Raw genomic sequence first — 17660 nt, 5'->3', positions numbered from 1 at the left:
CAGTTTTCCAAGAGAAAAGTTCATTTGCTTTTCTGACAACAAATTGTACAAGAAATTATTTAAAATTCCAGAAAGTCCACATCTGTGCAGATTGTCTGACAGAATTTCAATGGAAACTGAATCAAAAGCCCCCTTAATGTCCGAGAATACTGAAGCCAATTGCTCCTTGTGCGCAAAGGCCAGTTGAATATCTGTGGAAAGCAGCGCTAGACAATCGTTTGTTCCTTTGCTCTTGCGGAACCCAAACTGTGTATTTGATAGTAAGTTATTTGATTCGACCCACTGATCGAGTCTCCGAAGGATCATTTTCTCCAACAATTTCCTAATGCACGAAAGCATAGCAATCGGACGGTATGAGTTATGGTCAGACGCTGATTTGCCAGGTTTTTTAATGGCTATTACTTTGACCTGTCCCCATTCAGGCGGTAGGGTTTTTGATCTAATTTCCGTCTTACTAAGAACAACCCGTGCTTTACCTCTCTTTTCTGAACGAATTTTAACCAAAAATGGAATATTTCTGTCAAAGATGACTTCTAAATTTATCCACCTTTCCATACGTACCGCTGGATTTGATAAAGAGTCACAAATTGTTGAGATATTGTTCAAAATCTAATACTGCTTCTTGATTCTAAATTCGTTCTACGAGTTTCAATTCTGTCCTAACGCATTGAAACGCCATTAGATTTTCTTCGTCCTACGGATAAACGTAGAAAAAGAGAATTCGCTAGGTGCGCTTCTTTTGTTTTGAGAACAATGAGCGTAAATATTCATACAATGCGCTCTAACAGGGTTTATGTTGTAGCTAATGAACTAACGCATCGGAACAAACCTATTATTGATTTGTGCACGGTGAAATCATTGATATTATTGATATTTTCTGATCGATAGAACGGAAATGGGCGATTACGACGAAGTAGCGCTCTACCCTACAATGTTGTTTTTTAGCAAGGAATTGAATAAATCTAGCAAGCGTCTTTTAGCGATATCTGGGAGATTTTTCAGAAGATTGAATTTAATCATATCGCTTCCCGGTGAGGAGTTGTCCGATGAAAGAAGAGCCATAGAGAAATCCAGCATTGAGAATGGTCTATCCATCAAAAGAACACCTTAGTTTTTATTGTTCAACCAATGTTTATATTGCTTCGATGTAACGTAACTAAAAAAAATAAGCTACGTTACATCGAGGTGTGACTGTACTCATAAAAGTTCCACCTATTTAATTGTTAATCTGTGTTTGCGCGTTAAGTTATTCGTTATGTTCTTAATAGCAAGGTATGTGATATTCTACTAGACAACAAACCAACGGTCAAATAAACGAAAAATCGAATTTAAATAATTCATACAAACGGCCTATGTATTTTCACTTCATTCATTTTTTTTAAACCTTCTATTCCGTCCGTTGGTCCGTCGTCCGTCCGTCTGTCTGTAGGTCCACCTTCAGAGTTTTCTTTTTCGATCAACCATCAGCAAAATCACTCCGCTTCTTTGAATAATTATTATTAACCAGTCAGTGTCGATTGACGCTCCACCAGAAGAGTACCTAGCGTGTTTTTCGTATTTCAAACCATGCATTATATAGCCACCGGGACTGAAACATTATTGTGTTGTTGGAATCGATGTGATTTTCGGGGAATTGTATTGACTTTTTTCTTTTGTTTATGCGGGGAAAGCAAACTATTTCGAGCATCAAATTAAACAATTTAGAATTTGACACCACGGAACTTTCAATGTCCATTCAAATGGTTGGTGGGTTTGGGATGTTTCTATAATTTCTTACGATCTGGGTTGTTCGTTTGTTCAATTGTATTGTAATATTTTGATAATTATTCTATATAGGGTAATAAACGAGGAGCTCAATTTGCTAATATATAGTACTTGATCCAGGACTAATCAAATATGGGATCTTTGTTTTTCACAACAAGCGCTAAATTGTAAGTAAGAATTCGAACAAATGAGAAAATGCCCGTTTCTCAAGTGGGTGAGGCGAGGGGGGGAGAACGCAACGGTATAAAACACGCACAGAGCTATTTCGACTTTGAAAAAAAGGGGAAAGAGTGAACTAAGGAAACGCGACAAAAGATTAGGATCCAAGATTTGCTCTAGTAACTATCGCTATCGTACAGGTTACCACTGAAGACGTCGATCGATTCGTTCCGTGCATTGGCGGTCGAGTCGTCGCTAGAGGCCTGCTCCCCGCCGACCGAATAGTCCGGATCCGCACTACTGCTGCCAATGTCCGCTTCGCCGAGCCCACTGACCCCGACGCCTCCTAATGCCGCTCCTCCTGCTCCTCCTTCCGTTCCATCATTGGGAGACCCCGTCGCTCCCCCTGCAACCCCCGGACTCGACCCGGCCACTCCCAAAGCTCCAGTTCCGCCATCCTGCGTTCGCATGATCGAATCAAAGTTGTCCTTGATCTGATTGTTCGCCCCCTTCGAACCCAGATCCGTCGCCCAGCTCAGATGCATCAGCGCTAGATCCACATTGCCTAACTTTTTGTAGATCTTACCCATCACATAGTACACTACCGCTTCCTTTGGCACGATCTGCTTCAACTCCTCCAGCTCTTTAAGCGCTTCCAGGTATCGCCCCATGGTAAAGTACATCGTACCTCGATGGAACTTGCACAAAGGGTTCTTTGGATCCAGAGCGATTGCGGCATTCAACGTCCGCAGCGCTTGGTCCATTTTTCTCAGGAAGAACTGCATCGCACCGATGTGGACCATTATGACCGAGTTCTTCGGATTGATCACCAGCGCTTTGCGGTAGTGCAGTTCGGCCAGTTCGTACCGTTCCTGTTTGCTGAAGATGGTACCGATGCCGAACCAGGCGTTGTAATGTCGCGAATCTCGAAGTATCGCGTACCGATACATCGAAAGTGCCTTCTCGAGCTCCTCGGTCATGACCAGCTCGTGACCGAGCAATGTGTAACTGTACGGGAAGTCCTCGTCCACCTGAAACGAAGGGAAGAAACGGACAATTAGAGAAAGGGTTGACTTCTGCTGACCTACAATGATGCCAGGATATAAAGCCACCGCTGCACACCTACCTGTATTGCACGAAAGAAGAACTTGATCGCCGTCTCATGTTCCTTGTGGGCGGAGAAGCAATTCCCCGCGACGCACCACGTAATCGGCGAGCTCTTGTCCTGCGCCATCAGGTCCTGGGCCAGCGCCGACAGAACCACGTCCTTCTGCAGGTGCCACAGGTCCGTGCTGTAGATCTCCATGTACTGTAACCGGTGCGGTTCCTTGTCGTGTATCTCCCGGAAGATATCCACGGCCGCGTCGTACTCTCGCATTTCGTGGTGCGCCAGCGCGATCATACTCTGCACCCAACTGCTGCTGTAGTGGTGCGGTGGAACGTTGCTAAAGTGCTCGATCGCCTTCTCACAGTCGTAGCTCTGCAGCCGGAGGTATCCCTGGCCGAGCTCCCGCAGCAGCGTCATCAGTCCATCGGCACTTTGCTTCTTCAATGCCAGCACTTGCTGTGCCACCTTCTGCGCACTGTTTATGCTATTGTTGATGAAGACTTTCTCGCTGAGCGTTTCGCTCGAGGTGATGGTTTCGATCTTCTCCTTTCCGTCGCCACCGACGGAAGACTTTCGTTCGACATTTTCCAGCAGATTGCCGGCACTGCTGTTCAGATTCTTCGAGATTCGCTGTTTGGACTTGCGGGGAGGTGACCGAGGAGCCACAAACTTATTGTTCAACTGGGGACTTTTGGTATTTTCCTTGACGGAGTAGTTGCTGTTGCTGAACAGACGGGAACTGCGGCGGACGTTCTGCGCCTGCAGGGCACCTCCGGTCGTATTCGGTGTCCGCGGCGTCGTCAGCTGATTGCCCGTCTGGCTGAACACAATCGGTTTTGTGTTCGCACTCTGTGACTGTAGGAGCATCGTCGTTGCCTGGGGAGAAGAGTTTTGCTTCTGGTCAGCCGGGAAGAGATTGAATTTTAAGGTTTAAGGTAACTTACCGTCGTGTCATTCTTGCGATTGATGATATTTCCCATCGTGCCGAGATTGTGAGGGCCACGCATCTTCTTATTACTAGTTAATAGTGCCATCTTTTGCTGATCACTGTCGGCGATGATTTGCTGTTGCTGCTGACCGGCCTGTAGCTGTCCCTGGCCTTGCTGCTGATATCCCGTGGCCGAGGAAAGCTGCTGTGGCGAGGGTGTCATTATCAGCGCCGACTGATCACTCAGCATGGGACTATTCATGATGGGAAGGACTCCAAAGCTGGGGGTCGCAGGACTCATCGCAGCCAGATATTTAAACTGCTGCTTCCGGAACGGCGTTCCAACGTCACTACCCACGTTGGGCGTTTGCTCGTCGGCCACCATCCTCGTGTTTGTTAAACTGCTAATGTTTTGACCCTGTGCTTGTTGCTGCTGTGGAGGATTATTTGGCGTGTTGATAATATTCTGTATTAGACACTGTGAAACCTGATCTGGAGTGGTGATTAGCTGCTGTTCGAAGCTTTCCGATCCGATAAACATTCCTCCACCTCCTCCTCCTCCAGTCCCACCACCACCACCGGTTCCATTTCCAAACCACACCATCGACGAGTTCATCGCCGGATGTGAGGCTTGACTGGTTGCAAAAACGTCGGTGCTCGTCAACTGGAACACACCGTTCGGGTCCGGTTTCTCCCCTCGGTTGCATAGGTCGGCAAACGATTGCCACAGAAAGGGATTCAGCTTGACCACCTTCCGGCTGGCATCGTTCGCCAGCTTGCCCCGTTCAGTCTTCTGGCAAATCTTCGACAGCAACTCTAACGCGAAGCAACCGATGTCGCCAAACTCTTTTGCCACCTCGTCCAGATGCCGCGCCCGCAGGTGGTCGTCATTGATTAACGTGTGCTCCGCTTCCGAGTATCTGAAAGCAAGGTAGTTTTAGGAGTCGAATTTGAGACGTTCACAGCCCATAAGATACTCACTGCTTCAGATCGAAGGCACACTTGGACAGGAGAAACCGACATTGCGTCGAACGGACACCCTTCGACGATAGCAACCAATGGGCCTGGTGCTTCTGTCCGGCCCGGTAGTAACAGGTCGCCAGCAGGAATAAACTCTCCTCCGATTCCACTGCAAACAGAAAGGACAAAAATTAGGGCATTCTGACTTGGGGATAGTTAAGAGAAATTGAAACACTACCTTCGGCACACAGTCTTTCCGCCAAGAAGATCGCATCCTGGTAGTCGTAATGGTTCAGGCAGTGCCATATTGCGGCCTGGAACGACAAAATGAATTAGAAACGAACATCCACAGAACCCTTCCCCTTCGCTCTCATTTTGTAATCTACATTTTCTTCGTGTGTTTATTTATATTCCTCCAACATGATAGGCGGCACTGCACACATCCAATCCAGTGTGATCCGATCGATAATCTCGTCTCGCTTATGCTTTTCTGGGGATGACGTTACCGAGTGTTGTATAGTGGGATGCAATATGAAAGCCGAACGGCTCATTTCTGGTTGTTGCCATACAAATACAACGACTCGAAATAAACAATTTCTATTAATAATAATAGGTTGGTACATCATTCGTCGAACTTGTCGTCCCATTTTAATAACAGGCAGTCGGGAGAGCAGTGCATATTTTGCTCCACTATTAATAAGAGATTTCCGAAATGCGGGGTGGCCGGAAATTCAGTAAAAATTAAATTCCAGCTTTTTTCCCGGGTGCCTAACATAGGGTAAATTATGGCTTCGGCACCCATTGACTGTTTTCGGCAACCGAAATTGAAACGTTTATTTCACTGTATTTTCCAATCAAAACTCTTCGCTGAATGTATTAAGCCGATTCCTTACCTTATCAGCTTCAATCTGATTACATTTTTACGACTGTGAATTCCTGTTATACCATATTTTTCTTTAAATGAAATATACATACTACAAAATACGGCTGATTTCGAGTTGCCGATAATAGAACAGCTGGTTAACACGCAGTTCAAATGGAAAGGGTGCCGAAGAAAAAGAGACTGCCGACAATAGTCACTCTCACCTGAGAAGTTTGGAGCGTTGTAAAAACATGTTCAACCCGTTTTGATCAATTCTGTCGATTGGAATTGGTAGAAAAGCAAGCAGCAGATAAATGTCAACAAACAAACCTGTCATGTATGTGTGTGACGCTGAGAAATCGCTAATAGAAGTTCGGACGCTGCTTAGATTGACGAGAATACGTAAATTCCCCTATTTAGCCCGGTTCCATTTCAGCAATTGAAGTCAAACCCCTTTCGCTAACCCCTCTATTGAAAACATAAAATACATTTTCATAATTTTTCAAATTTATTAATTGGAAAAAATTGTCAAATTATGATCCATAATTTAGATAATTTGATGAAGTCCAAAATTTTAAATCTTTTCTTAAGACTCAGAATTTTGCTACATTAAAATTATTGGAAGCAGACAAGGCCGAATTGATAGATTGAGCTTGGAAGTTCTTTTAGAAAACAATGAGATCTCTTTAAATACTCGGACTGAAATGTTGTTTGATTTTCGATTTTGATTTTGCGAGACAGAAGGGGGTCTTATGAAGGCCAGATCTCAAGTCTCAAGGCCGCATTCCAGAACGTGAGTGGAGCATGGATATCACGTCAAACTATACCCCTAGAACGGCTCCCATGCTCTCTCCATGCTGAATCGTGAGACTCCTCTTTTCCCATATCATGGCATGCAAAATAATAACCCAATGCAGGACAATTCTATAAATTGGGCAGGACAATTCTATATAGGGGAAATGCAGGTAATGTCGGCCTAAGTGTCCCTAATTTGGGCCCATACATAAATTCAGCACTCGACTAAATTTTCAATAGCAACCAAAAATATCCATTAGTACCATCCCAATGACGCGTTAATCTAGATAATGGGCCCAATCTTAGATCCATAGGCCAACATTAGAGTCATTTCCCCTATATAAATGAATTTCTGTCTGTCTGACCCTTATAGACTCGGAAACTACTGAACCGATCGGCGCGAAAATTTGTATGCAGGGGTTTTTGGGGCCGGGATGGTTCTTATGATGGTTCGATACCCCTCCCCCTCTGTAAGGGGGGGGGGGGGGGCTCCCATAAAAATGAAACAGAAATTTCTGCATAACTCGAGAACTAATCGAAGCAAATGGAACCAAATTTGGCATGTGGAGGTATAAGGAGATGCTCATAGCCCCTTAGATAAGAGGGGGGGGGGCTGCGTACAATAAAGCATGCTTTTTTTTATTCGGCGCATACACTCAAGCTTATATTGAATCCCGCGCAAGGCCGGGCACTCAGCTAGTTGAATATAAATTTTGTTCGAAGATTATGTATTAAGGTGTCATGTAACAATGGCTGTCCCCACAATCATTAAATCAACGTGTTTTGGTATGCGTACGAAAGACATCTTCCTACAAAATAGTAAATTACTAATTACATACCTTAAAAAATGGGCCAAAATTGTATGAATAAGATCTGGATCAGGGCTGGCAAATGTCATTTTCAATGAAAGATCTCACGCGATATTTACAGAGATACTTCTGTCACTATCATTGAATGAGAAAACGATGATACAGATTTTCTTCAAAATCTCATCGAATTTTTTGTCATGACAGAACGTGACAGTGTTGTGATCATCGTAATTACTAGCTCATTTAATGCTTTTAAAGTTACTTGTACCGAGGAAACCTTAATAATATATTCACTCTACCTGTTACCGCGAGGCAATTAATTTAAAACCAAAACCATAAGATAACCACATAGTTGCATCTCGTTTGCATAGCCCTAGCTGACGTTGATACCAAGGCCAAGAATATGAAATGAAAAGTAGGGCAAAAGGAACGAGAACTCGTTTTACATAATCTAACTGCAGTATTTACTTAGGAACGTTTCTGCGTTCAAGTGGGATAAACACGCCCACGCATGGCATGCTTGCGCATCTAGGTTAAGTTTAGCTTTCCCTCTCTGTTTATCCTTAACGAAGGATATAATTATAATGTTTAAACGTTACAAATGTCTCACTCTTATTTGTAGAGCCATATCAGATCTGAGCGCAACTTCGGGCTATCCAAGCCGGTGGCAATCAACGACTTAAGCTCCGATCACCAACCGGTGGTGGCTGAGGTCGGCATCAACATAGCTCCTGCTCCAATCCTACGAAAAGACTACCACCACGTAAACTGGGTCCAGTTTGGACGTGTGGTAGACCTGAACATCAACGAAAATCCGCCGCTTGACACCGTAGAGGACATTCACCGGACTCTGGAAGGACTCCACCAGGCCATATCCGTGGCTGACGAGACATGCATTCGACAAGTTCCTGTGAGGGGTAAACTTGTTGCTATTCATTCCCATACCCAGTTACTGATTCGCTTGAGAAATGTGCGTAGACGCCAGTTTCAGAGGACTGGAGATCTGAGCAAAAAACATGAAATGGCCGATCTGAACAGGCAGATTGCTTCCAGAATGGACTCTCTCCGAAATGAAAGTTTCGGGCGTGCTGTCCAGAATCTGGATGACCGCTCCCGTCCATTCTGGAAGGTAGCCAAGGTGCTGAAAACTCATCCCAAACCCATTCCTCCTCTCAGAGTCGGAAATGATGACAATCGGCTCATTACCCCACAAGAGAAAGCAAATGCGATTGGTAATCATATTGCTACATCGCATTTGCTTGGCTCAACTATCCAAAGTCCGCTCGAAAATCAGGTGACGCAATGCGTACAAAACTTGGATGCCTCCGCTTGTGTCGGCCCTCCGGCAGAAAATATTACAGTGGAGCAGATTTGCTCAGCGCTGAAAAACACCAAGAACATGAAGGCTCCCGGGTTTGACGGTATATTCAACTTGGTATTGAAGAAGCTGAGCACGAAAGTGTACTCGCTTTTGACTGCTATCTTCAACAGCTGCTTGGAACTGCACTACTTTCCAAGTATCTGGAAGGTAGCAAAAATCATACCAATCCGCAAACCCGGTAAAGATCCATCACTATCTCCCAGCTATAGACCAATCAGCCTCCTTTCAGCGCTGAGCAAATTGTTCGAGAAACTCATTCTCAATCGTTTGCTCAAGTTTGTCGAGGAGAACAACATTCTCCTACCTGAACAGTTTGGGTTTAGGAAAGGGCATTCCACAAATCACCAGCTAGTTCGGGTGATGAATAACATTCGAAGTAACAAAGCTGTTTCCAAGTCCACAGCCATGGCATTGCTAGACGTTGAAAAGGCGTTTGACAATGTTTGGCATGACGGACTTGTGTACAAGCTTTGTAACTTCAACTTTCCACCACATCTTGTAAAAATCACCCGTAACTACCTCCAACAAAGGTCGTTTAAGGTATCGTTGAATGGTTGCAATTCAAACACCTTTTCCATCCCAGCAGGTGTCCCGCAAGGTAGCCTGTTGGGCCCTTTGCTATACAGCATCTACACTTCCGACATTCCTCCCTTGGGCAACGGTTGCGTGTTCTTCCTGTTCGCAGATGATACCGCTATAACCGTCAAGGGAAGGAGGCCTCGTGAAATAACAAACAAACTTCAACGATGCCTTGACGCCTTTGCTTTTTATGCCAACACGTGGAAAATCAAAATCAATGCCTCCAAAACCCAATCAATAATGTTCCTCCATCGACAATCTCCCAAACTAAAACCGGCTCCCTCTTGTACTGTAATAATGGATGGCACAAGGGTTGAGTGGTCCACCGAAGTAACATATCTTGGTATGTTATTTGACGAAAAGCTCCTTTTCCGCTCGCACATAGATAGGGCAGTAGTTAAGTGTTCCAATCTAGTTAGGTGCTTGTATCCGCTTATTTGCCGCAGATCTCGTCTCTCTAGGGTGAACAAACTGGCTGTCTACAAACAAATCATTGCGCCTGCGATTTTCTACGCAGCTCCGGTGTGGGAATCATGTGCACAAACTCACAGGAACAAAATACAGGTAGCGCAGAACAGGGTATTGAGGATGATCCTAGATCGTCCTTTCGATACCCGCATTTCCGACCTCCATCAAGAGGCTAACATCCCGAAAGTAGATTTTCAAATTAACGAAACTAGGAACAAATTTGTACAGAAATGCAATACATCAGAACACGCTTTGATAAGCAATTTGTATATAGTAGGTTAGGTGTATATAGTAGTTGTAGATTAGTTGTAGCTGTAAATAGTAGTTTTAAGTAGTCTCTTTTTTCCAATTCAAAACAAACCAATCCCACTATTGGGTGTCGACTCAAAGTCGAAAAAAAAAATTCCCTGACTTTCCCTGACTTTCCAGTGGGTTTTCAGAAAAATTCCAGTCCACAAAACTCCGATATTTAAACCTAAGAAGCTACAACGTGATGTGCTTTATTATACCGTAGTGCAAACTATGGTTAGTTTAAAATGAGCAGCAGAGTAAGCTTTCGAAAATATCAAGAATAGCATACTCATGGCACGCACAACTGAACTTGATACTAATACAATTTTTACAGAACATATGACCGACTACCTAACCAAGGGTGTAAATAGGCCAAGGGTTATAAATACGTATTATAATATAATAATGAATAACTACTGCTCACAACTAGGCTCACTATTCATTACTAAGTAATAATAGGAATATTTAATCAATGTCACCAAGCTCTCAATTTGAGTTCATAATGTCACAACTAAATAATAATAAACCCGTAGACGATCCTTTCTCTTTACCAGTGTTCGGAAAATCATTCTCAAATCTCATTCATTGAGTGTCCTTGCGAGAATAAACTCGCGTGCAAATGTGGCAAACAAAATTCACGCTTGAGATTCTCATGCATATTCAGTGAATATGCATGAGAATCTCAAGCGTGAATTTTGTTCACGCACTCACACTCACAACGTCGAAAAATCATTTCAACTTTAAACTCATAAAAAAAACCACTCAAACGTCAATTGATATCATGGTTATGCATGTTTCGTTAGTTTTCCAACCCCTGATGCACAAACAATAGTAATAACAATAAATAACGGCAAAATATAAATTAATTAATTTTTTAGCCTGAAAACTCATCGGTGATTTTTGCGACAATCACGCAACCAAATGTTGTTCATTTAAATCAAAAATATTAATGTTCATTATAGAGCATTTCCAGCCCAAAACGCAAACCGGTTGGACATGAGTGTTTCCGATTTGAATGAAACATTTCTCACGTGTTCGCTGCTACTAATGGTTGCATTTTTCAATTAAATGCTGGAAATGCTCTATATAAACATAGTACATGAGTACATGAGTAATTCAAAGTAAATTTGAAACATGTTTGAAACAAAAATATTTATTTTTGGATAAAATTCAAAAGTATATTTATTTCAACAATACAGAATTTGGGTAAACGATTTTTAGCGTGTCCTGCCTTGTTTACATTCGGCAAAAATTGACTCAAACTATTCCTCGGAAAACGTGAAACCGAGTAAATGATCGTGAAACCGAATAAAAGGATCCGAAAACCCATCTAGGAAGTGTCCAAATTATGTTCCAGTTCCGATCCACATAACACCCTTTCCCAAGACGTCGAAAGAAAAACGACAATTCGAAATGGATGCTGAATCTATTCCGGATCCTCTCCCTTCTCCCGACAACAAACGTAGAAAGAGGGTCAACGTCAGAAACAAAAGATTCCACTGAATTGGAACCCCCAGACACTCACCCCGACAAGCCTTTTGGAACCCGGACTAGAACACCACCATCCACGCCATCCACAGACCACCCTTTATCGACCCCGAAAATAGTGGGAATTTACATGTCCTGTCTGCAGACTTTCCTTCTATTTATATGCTACCTATCCATTATCTGTATCTTTTTCGCGCTTTCAAATACTAAAATAGTTTGTTTGTTTAAAAAATGAAAAACATATTTAAAATTAAAAAATTTATGCTTGTTCACTTTGACAACAAAATGTTTTCACGTTTATTTTAAGCTCGAATATTTTTAAAATAAACGTAACATTATTTTTATTTTCAACATAGATTGTATTGACTTCAAAAATGGAATAAGTTTGCAATAAGCCTTTTTTATTTTTGTGGCCAGAACAAAATTTAAACGTTTAAATTTACCTCAAATATGTTTGTTTCGACGATAGATTTTTCTGCTTATGATTTGAGCAGAACAATTTTCTCCTGCAAACTCTCGGCTTCTTTTTGAGCATCTTCCAATAACTTTCTTCGCTTATTCTCCAGATGTTTCGCTTCTGCTTCTCTCTGGGGTTTCAACAATTCTAGATAGAGCTGGAATTAGGGCGTAACAGCTTTTGTAAACAATGACTTCTTTCGATGATTTCTAGAAAGTTCAGGCTCGCCAACGCAATTCAACAACACCATCCAGTAGGGGACGACTTCCCCTACCCGACGGTTATGATGGTTTGCGTGGGCATGCCTTGAGTTCCTAGAAATCATCGATAAAAGTCATTGTTTACAAAGGCTGTTACGCCCTAATTCCAGCTCTATCTAGAATTTCGCTTTGTCGGAATCGAGAGCTTCTTTCATACGACGATCCTTGTCTACATGGAAAGCGAATACGAATTTCAAACTCGCTGAATATGTTCATTCAAATTTTGTAAGTTTTCCAACCCGCCTGCATGAGTTAAACCATCATAGATCTGACATCGCGCAACGACTGACTCTTCCCTCATGTTTTCAAAAAGACATTCTGCATTTACTGAAAAACCTCTCTCTGCATTGGCGTTGCCATGCGATAAGCAGCAAATCATTTTCAAAAACCAACAATAGTTCTGTGAATACGCCGACCAATAACCTGTGCCATTTACCTGTGCAATATTGTTCAGATGATCAATATTAATGAACCTTTCCATAATGCCTCGAACCATTTGAGACATCGCGTTGTACAAAAAAGGTACTATAGGGTTATCCGTCTGAAATTCGCATAGAAATGGCTCAACTTCGATAGCAACTGATTTGAAGAAAGCCAGCTTAATACCATGTTCAGACTACAGAGTTATAACATGTTATAACGGTTGTCACATAATTGCAACATAGAAACCACCATAAAGGTAGTGATATAACATGTTATAACAATAGAGATAACTCTGATATAACTCTGTAGTCTGAACGTACTATTAGCCATCAGCAGCGATTCATTCAAACAGTTTTTGACATCTTGGTAGGAAGCCGAGGTTGGTTCGATTTTGTCTTTCTGGACGCCTTGAATAAATTTTCGTATTTGCGGAATAATTTCGATTGCCCTCTGAACAGCACCACTATTATCCAGCCATCGGTGGCCGCAAAAATTTAACGGGAATATGGTAGATCCGGAATACATTGAAAAAAACGCTCGTCTTGCTGGTACATCTATGAAGATATTGTAGATACCACGCAAACATTTGACAACATCCCCAACTGGTACTGCGAACACTATCCTTGAATACATTATGCAAAATATGCAGCCAGAGCTTACTAGATCTATCAGCTTCTCGCCACCTTTTTGGGCCCATCCATGGACACATGGACGCAGCGAGTAGATCTGATGCCAGGGATCTTCCCAAAAACTTTGACGTCATGTAACGAGTTGCCACCTCGTTTTTCGAATCATCCCAGAATCGGGAATTCAAATCCATTTGTTTTGTTGTTGTTGTTTTATTTAGGGGTTCGTCAAACCCTATAACAAAAAAGCTGAACTTTTGCAGTGTTTTTCAGCTCTGCTTTATAGTACGGAGCAATGCCAAAAATATCCAGGTCACGTCCTAGCTGAACCTTAGCGGCGATTTGACTGTCGAAAAACATTATTTGATAACAGTCATCTCAACGAGCTCTTTGCCCCATTGCACCAGTTTTGGGGTAAACGAACTAGAGTGGGTACCAAAAAGCAAAGTACCCAAATCAATGTGATGTAGACGCGCTATATAAGGTTATATATTAAAATTGACAACCACAGCATATCCCTGGAAAATTAGTAAAGGACTACATTTACAAAATCAGGAAGTCCTGATTATTTTTCTGAACGAAGCGGAAGAGAAAAAAGCCAAATGAAACAACACAAAATTTGTGTTTTAATGCAAAATACTCAATTCGGCTATTTTGGTTCGTTTCAATTTCAATGTTAAATTGCCTAGAATCAATCAAAAATATCATTTTTTTTCCCTGACCTACACTAAAATTCCCTGACATTCCCTGACTTTCCAGACCAGAAATAGAATTCCCTGACATTCCCTGACTTTCCAGGTTTTTCCAGGTAGTCGACACCCTGGCAGAGATAAACACGGTCCCCAAAACAACAAAGGTCACTTTAATATTCCTTACTAACTCCCATCTGATTGCCAGGACTTGGCTGGCACCCTTATTGATGCTTAAAAATTGTAGTTACTGAAACTTGTACAATGAGTATGAATGGCAACTCACAGCCCCATTCAGTTGATTCATTGTGCAATTTCATTGATTTTGATCAATAACGGAGTATTTTTATTAGTATTCTCCCAAAACATTAATTGAATTATTCCTTGTTATATTTTTGATTTCTGCTCAGGGATTCTTTGAAATTTTCCTAAGAAACCTCATGAAACTCTCCCTCGAGTACCATTTAACTTCCTCTAGGTATTGCGCTAAGGTACTCCACAGAATTCTTTTGAAGCTCTTGTTTTCATATCCTGCGGAATGCCTCTCAATATTCCTATGGAATATTCCTTAGAATTCTTTTTGAATAATCCTCAACATACTCAGAACTCTAGTATTTATACAAGACACTGAAATAGTCTGCACATTGTAGACGAAATACGCGTATCTGTCAAGGATAAGCAAAAAAAGGTAGTGGAATTAAATGGAAATTACTAATCCTTCTCTCTCAAGTATTGCACTAAGACGCCCACATTCATCAGGATCTTCATGTGAGGCTTAGACTGTATCTCGAATCAGGGTTAATGACGGTGATTATACAGTATAGAAGCGATTGGATGTCTTTGAGAAAGTTTACCAGTGCTTGAAGGGTCATCTCTTAGGACGAATGCTAATACAGACTACATAGTAACGTGGAGGCAAGTGCAGATGATTTCAAGGGAATGTTCATAAGAGATCGAATTCAAGTACAGGGAACTTCATAGCCAAGTTCAATGGAATTGAAATCCAAATTCGGTTGGTCTCCAAAAGATAGTCTAAGGAAAATGAGCCATAAGGAAAGTGTTCAGTATCACATTTAGCTCCGAAGTGCTTTGAAGTGCTCTTAATTTGCTCCAGAAGCCCCCAATGACTCAACACAACATTTTTTCGGGTCTGTCATAAAAGTTCTTAGACTGACATCATTCATCGGACAAATAGAGAGTATCAAATAAAAAATTACTCAGCAAACAAATATGTGCCCATTCAGTAAAATCCACATTCATCACAGATTAAAAATGCTAGAGATTATTTCTGATTACACTACATCACACTTTCTTTATTGATCATGTGACCGACCTACCCCTACGGATGAGAAAATTCTTGCTATACTAAACTACAGGAGAATAATATCGTTCAACCTTGGTTCATGGCACGAGACAACTATGTACACATATCTATGCTCTGCGTCCTCGTTTAGCCTTCGCCTGACCTAGATTATTACATGGTTCCACCTTTCTTTAACCGGATAAACATGCAACACAGCAAATCCTAAAGAATTGCTACTAATTAAGTTGTGTTCAACTCGAGCCTGGGATAATAATCCCAGAGCCATTCATTTTGTCTACTGACTGACTACCCACATCGCAATAAACCTTCAGTCGCAAAAAAGTACCTTGAAAGTTGTAATGTTTATTGATTTATTGATCTTATCAACCACCGCATAGAAAATATGTACCTGAACCATGACTATCTTTTCTATCTTTTTTCACTTTCAAAAAATAGGTACCTGCCGATTACTCAACTAATTCAATTCACGGCAGATAAGCACAGAGAGATTACCGATCAGAATCCCTTCACTTGTTTGCCCCCCTGCGCGAAGAAGCATCCAAAAGCGAGGATAGAAGACTACTACAACTTTGACATGGTTACTGTCAAATTCCCCCTCCCCTGCCACTTATGCTGCTGTACGGAATGGGGCGTACTCACCTGCACTGGTTCCTGCACAATCATCCCACCCTACTGCTCCGTCAGCGCCAGCGAAGCCACTCTTCTCGATTACAGCGTTTGCGGAAGCAGCACCCTATTCTCACCGCAGTCTGTCTGAATTTGAATGTGTTTGCCTCCAGCTACCCCCAAAACAATGGAACAGCACGTCTATTTCTTCCGCTGGTCAAGGCAAACCCTCTCCGCGATCACGGCACGGCAATGTCGATGCTGATGATGATGACGACGATGAGGAAAAACAAATTTCACTAGATGCATTACAACACTTTCTCACACACAGAGAGCCTATTCACTTTTTTTTCCTTGGCTGTCGTCTCCTTCTGCTACTGCTGCTTCTGCCAGGTGCCAGTGCTATTGCTTTCAACCCTTTCAACTGCTTGGATTTTCTAGAGCTGCTCTTTTGCTTCTGCTGAGAGCTGCTGTTGCCACTATTGCTGCAACCAAAGCCCACCACCGTCAATCCCCGTGCCCACTTCACTCTTCTGTCTAAACTCTTCACTATTGTTGCCTAACAGAAAAAAATACACGACGCCCATGAACGTGCATCACAAACTCCATCCACCGCGACGACGACGACGACGACGGACGATTGAAACACAATCCAATCCAACGTCAAGCGCCGTGCCTGTGTGTGAGTGCAGCACACTACTCCCCTTCTTATGGATCTGCTCGCTGCTCATCCAAGGCGAACCTTTTTTTTTCCTCCGCCAAATTCCAACCTTCCGTCGTCGATGGATGTTCTTTTTCGCTACTTCCAGGGAACTACAGCGCCGTAATCCGTTCTCGCGACGCACCAATCTGTTCCGATCCCGTTTCTGCAGGTTCTGATCGACGTTTCGACGGGGAAACTGCTGCGAATAGCCACGAATACGCAAAAATTGAACCACTTCAAAATTTCCCGTTTCTTTTTCCAACCTTTGCAACACTCTCGAACTCGACCGACAGACACCACACACCAATCGACTTTTGAACGACGAACGAGAGAAAAATACGTCTGGTTATGACTGCTGCTGGGGCTGCATCGCAAAATCATCGCACAAGAGCGTCCGGTTTCGATGTGTGCGTGTGGGAGAGGAAAAAAGAGAGTGACTGACGGTTTAAAATCGCCAACGAGGGCGAAATTTGATTGTCAAAGTGTGCGGGCGAAAAAGGCCGAACCCCCGAACACGCACATTATTTAATTTATTTTCGAACGAGAGGCAGCAAGGACGGTATGCAGCTGCACACTACTATACAAAACCATTTTAATGATATGTTCGCACTACGAAGAAACGTGCTCAACTTTTTGGCTCAGCTCTGGTACTATCTTCGGTGCCAAGCAAATCGATGCACCCCTCAAAACATAGGAAAATCCACGAAGCCCTCATTTTATCTGTCAATTTCGACTAGAATGGGGTACGTTAATCATTTGCTTGGGACCAATAGGCTACCCTAATAAAAATTGTATGGTTAATTTGCTTAACGACGTGTTCTGAGTATCATCCAAACCATTTGTGGAATAGTTGAATGATTTGGGTTATCGTTCGTTTATGGTTATTTTTTTATTAGGATAGTCAAGTAGTGAGCCAATTTAAAATCGTTAGTTTCCACCGGTTGGTATTCCCTAATAAACAAATACCATAAACGAACTGT

At 42.5% G+C, this 17660-nt stretch overlaps 2 protein-coding genes across 2 annotated transcripts in view; one reads left to right on the top strand and one right to left on the bottom strand.

The window, feature by feature from the left end:
- The window catches only part of Rpp25 (ribonuclease P protein subunit Rpp25), a 489635-nt gene that overhangs the window by 268679 nt on the left and 203296 nt on the right, over window positions 1-17660 (top strand). The gene's annotated exons all lie outside the window — the stretch shown is intronic.
- On the bottom strand, window positions 1373-16973 carry Cdc27 (cell division cycle protein 27). The gene is made up of 6 exons (XM_065228357.1): window positions 16011-16973; window positions 5158-5233; window positions 4941-5088; window positions 3976-4879; window positions 3050-3907; window positions 1373-2954 (listed from the first exon to the last, which is right to left on the bottom strand). The coding sequence occupies exons 1-6, from the start codon at window positions 16032-16034 to the stop codon at window positions 2100-2102; spliced, it is 2865 nt and encodes a 954-aa protein (XP_065084429.1). The 5' UTR covers window positions 16035-16973; the 3' UTR covers window positions 1373-2099.

The sequence above is a fragment of the Ochlerotatus camptorhynchus genome, unplaced genomic scaffold, assembly GCF_037179485.1.
Source record: "Ochlerotatus camptorhynchus isolate MF236.1 unplaced genomic scaffold, CSIRO-AGI_Acam_v1.1 ptg000023l, whole genome shotgun sequence".
In the NCBI taxonomy this organism is placed as follows: domain Eukaryota; kingdom Metazoa; phylum Arthropoda; class Insecta; order Diptera; family Culicidae; genus Ochlerotatus; species Ochlerotatus camptorhynchus.
Note: the sequence above shows the minus strand (reverse complement) of the source record. Positions and strands in the feature narration are given on the sequence as shown.

What these genes read in the sequence shown, in the direction of transcription:
- Cdc27 (XM_065228357.1), bottom strand. Translation starts at nt 16,034, where the DNA reads ATGATTGTGCAGGAACCAGTGCAG. An exon ending in TTGTGCAGGAACCAGTGCAG is followed by an intron (nt 5,234 to 16,010) that starts GTGAGTACGCCC and finishes TTGTCGTTCCAG; the next exon opens with GCCGCAATATGGCACTGCCT. An exon ending in ATCGCAAGAATGACACGACG is followed by an intron (nt 3,908 to 3,975) that starts GTAAGTTACCTT and finishes TCTTCTCCCCAG; the next exon opens with GCAACGACGATGCTCCTACA.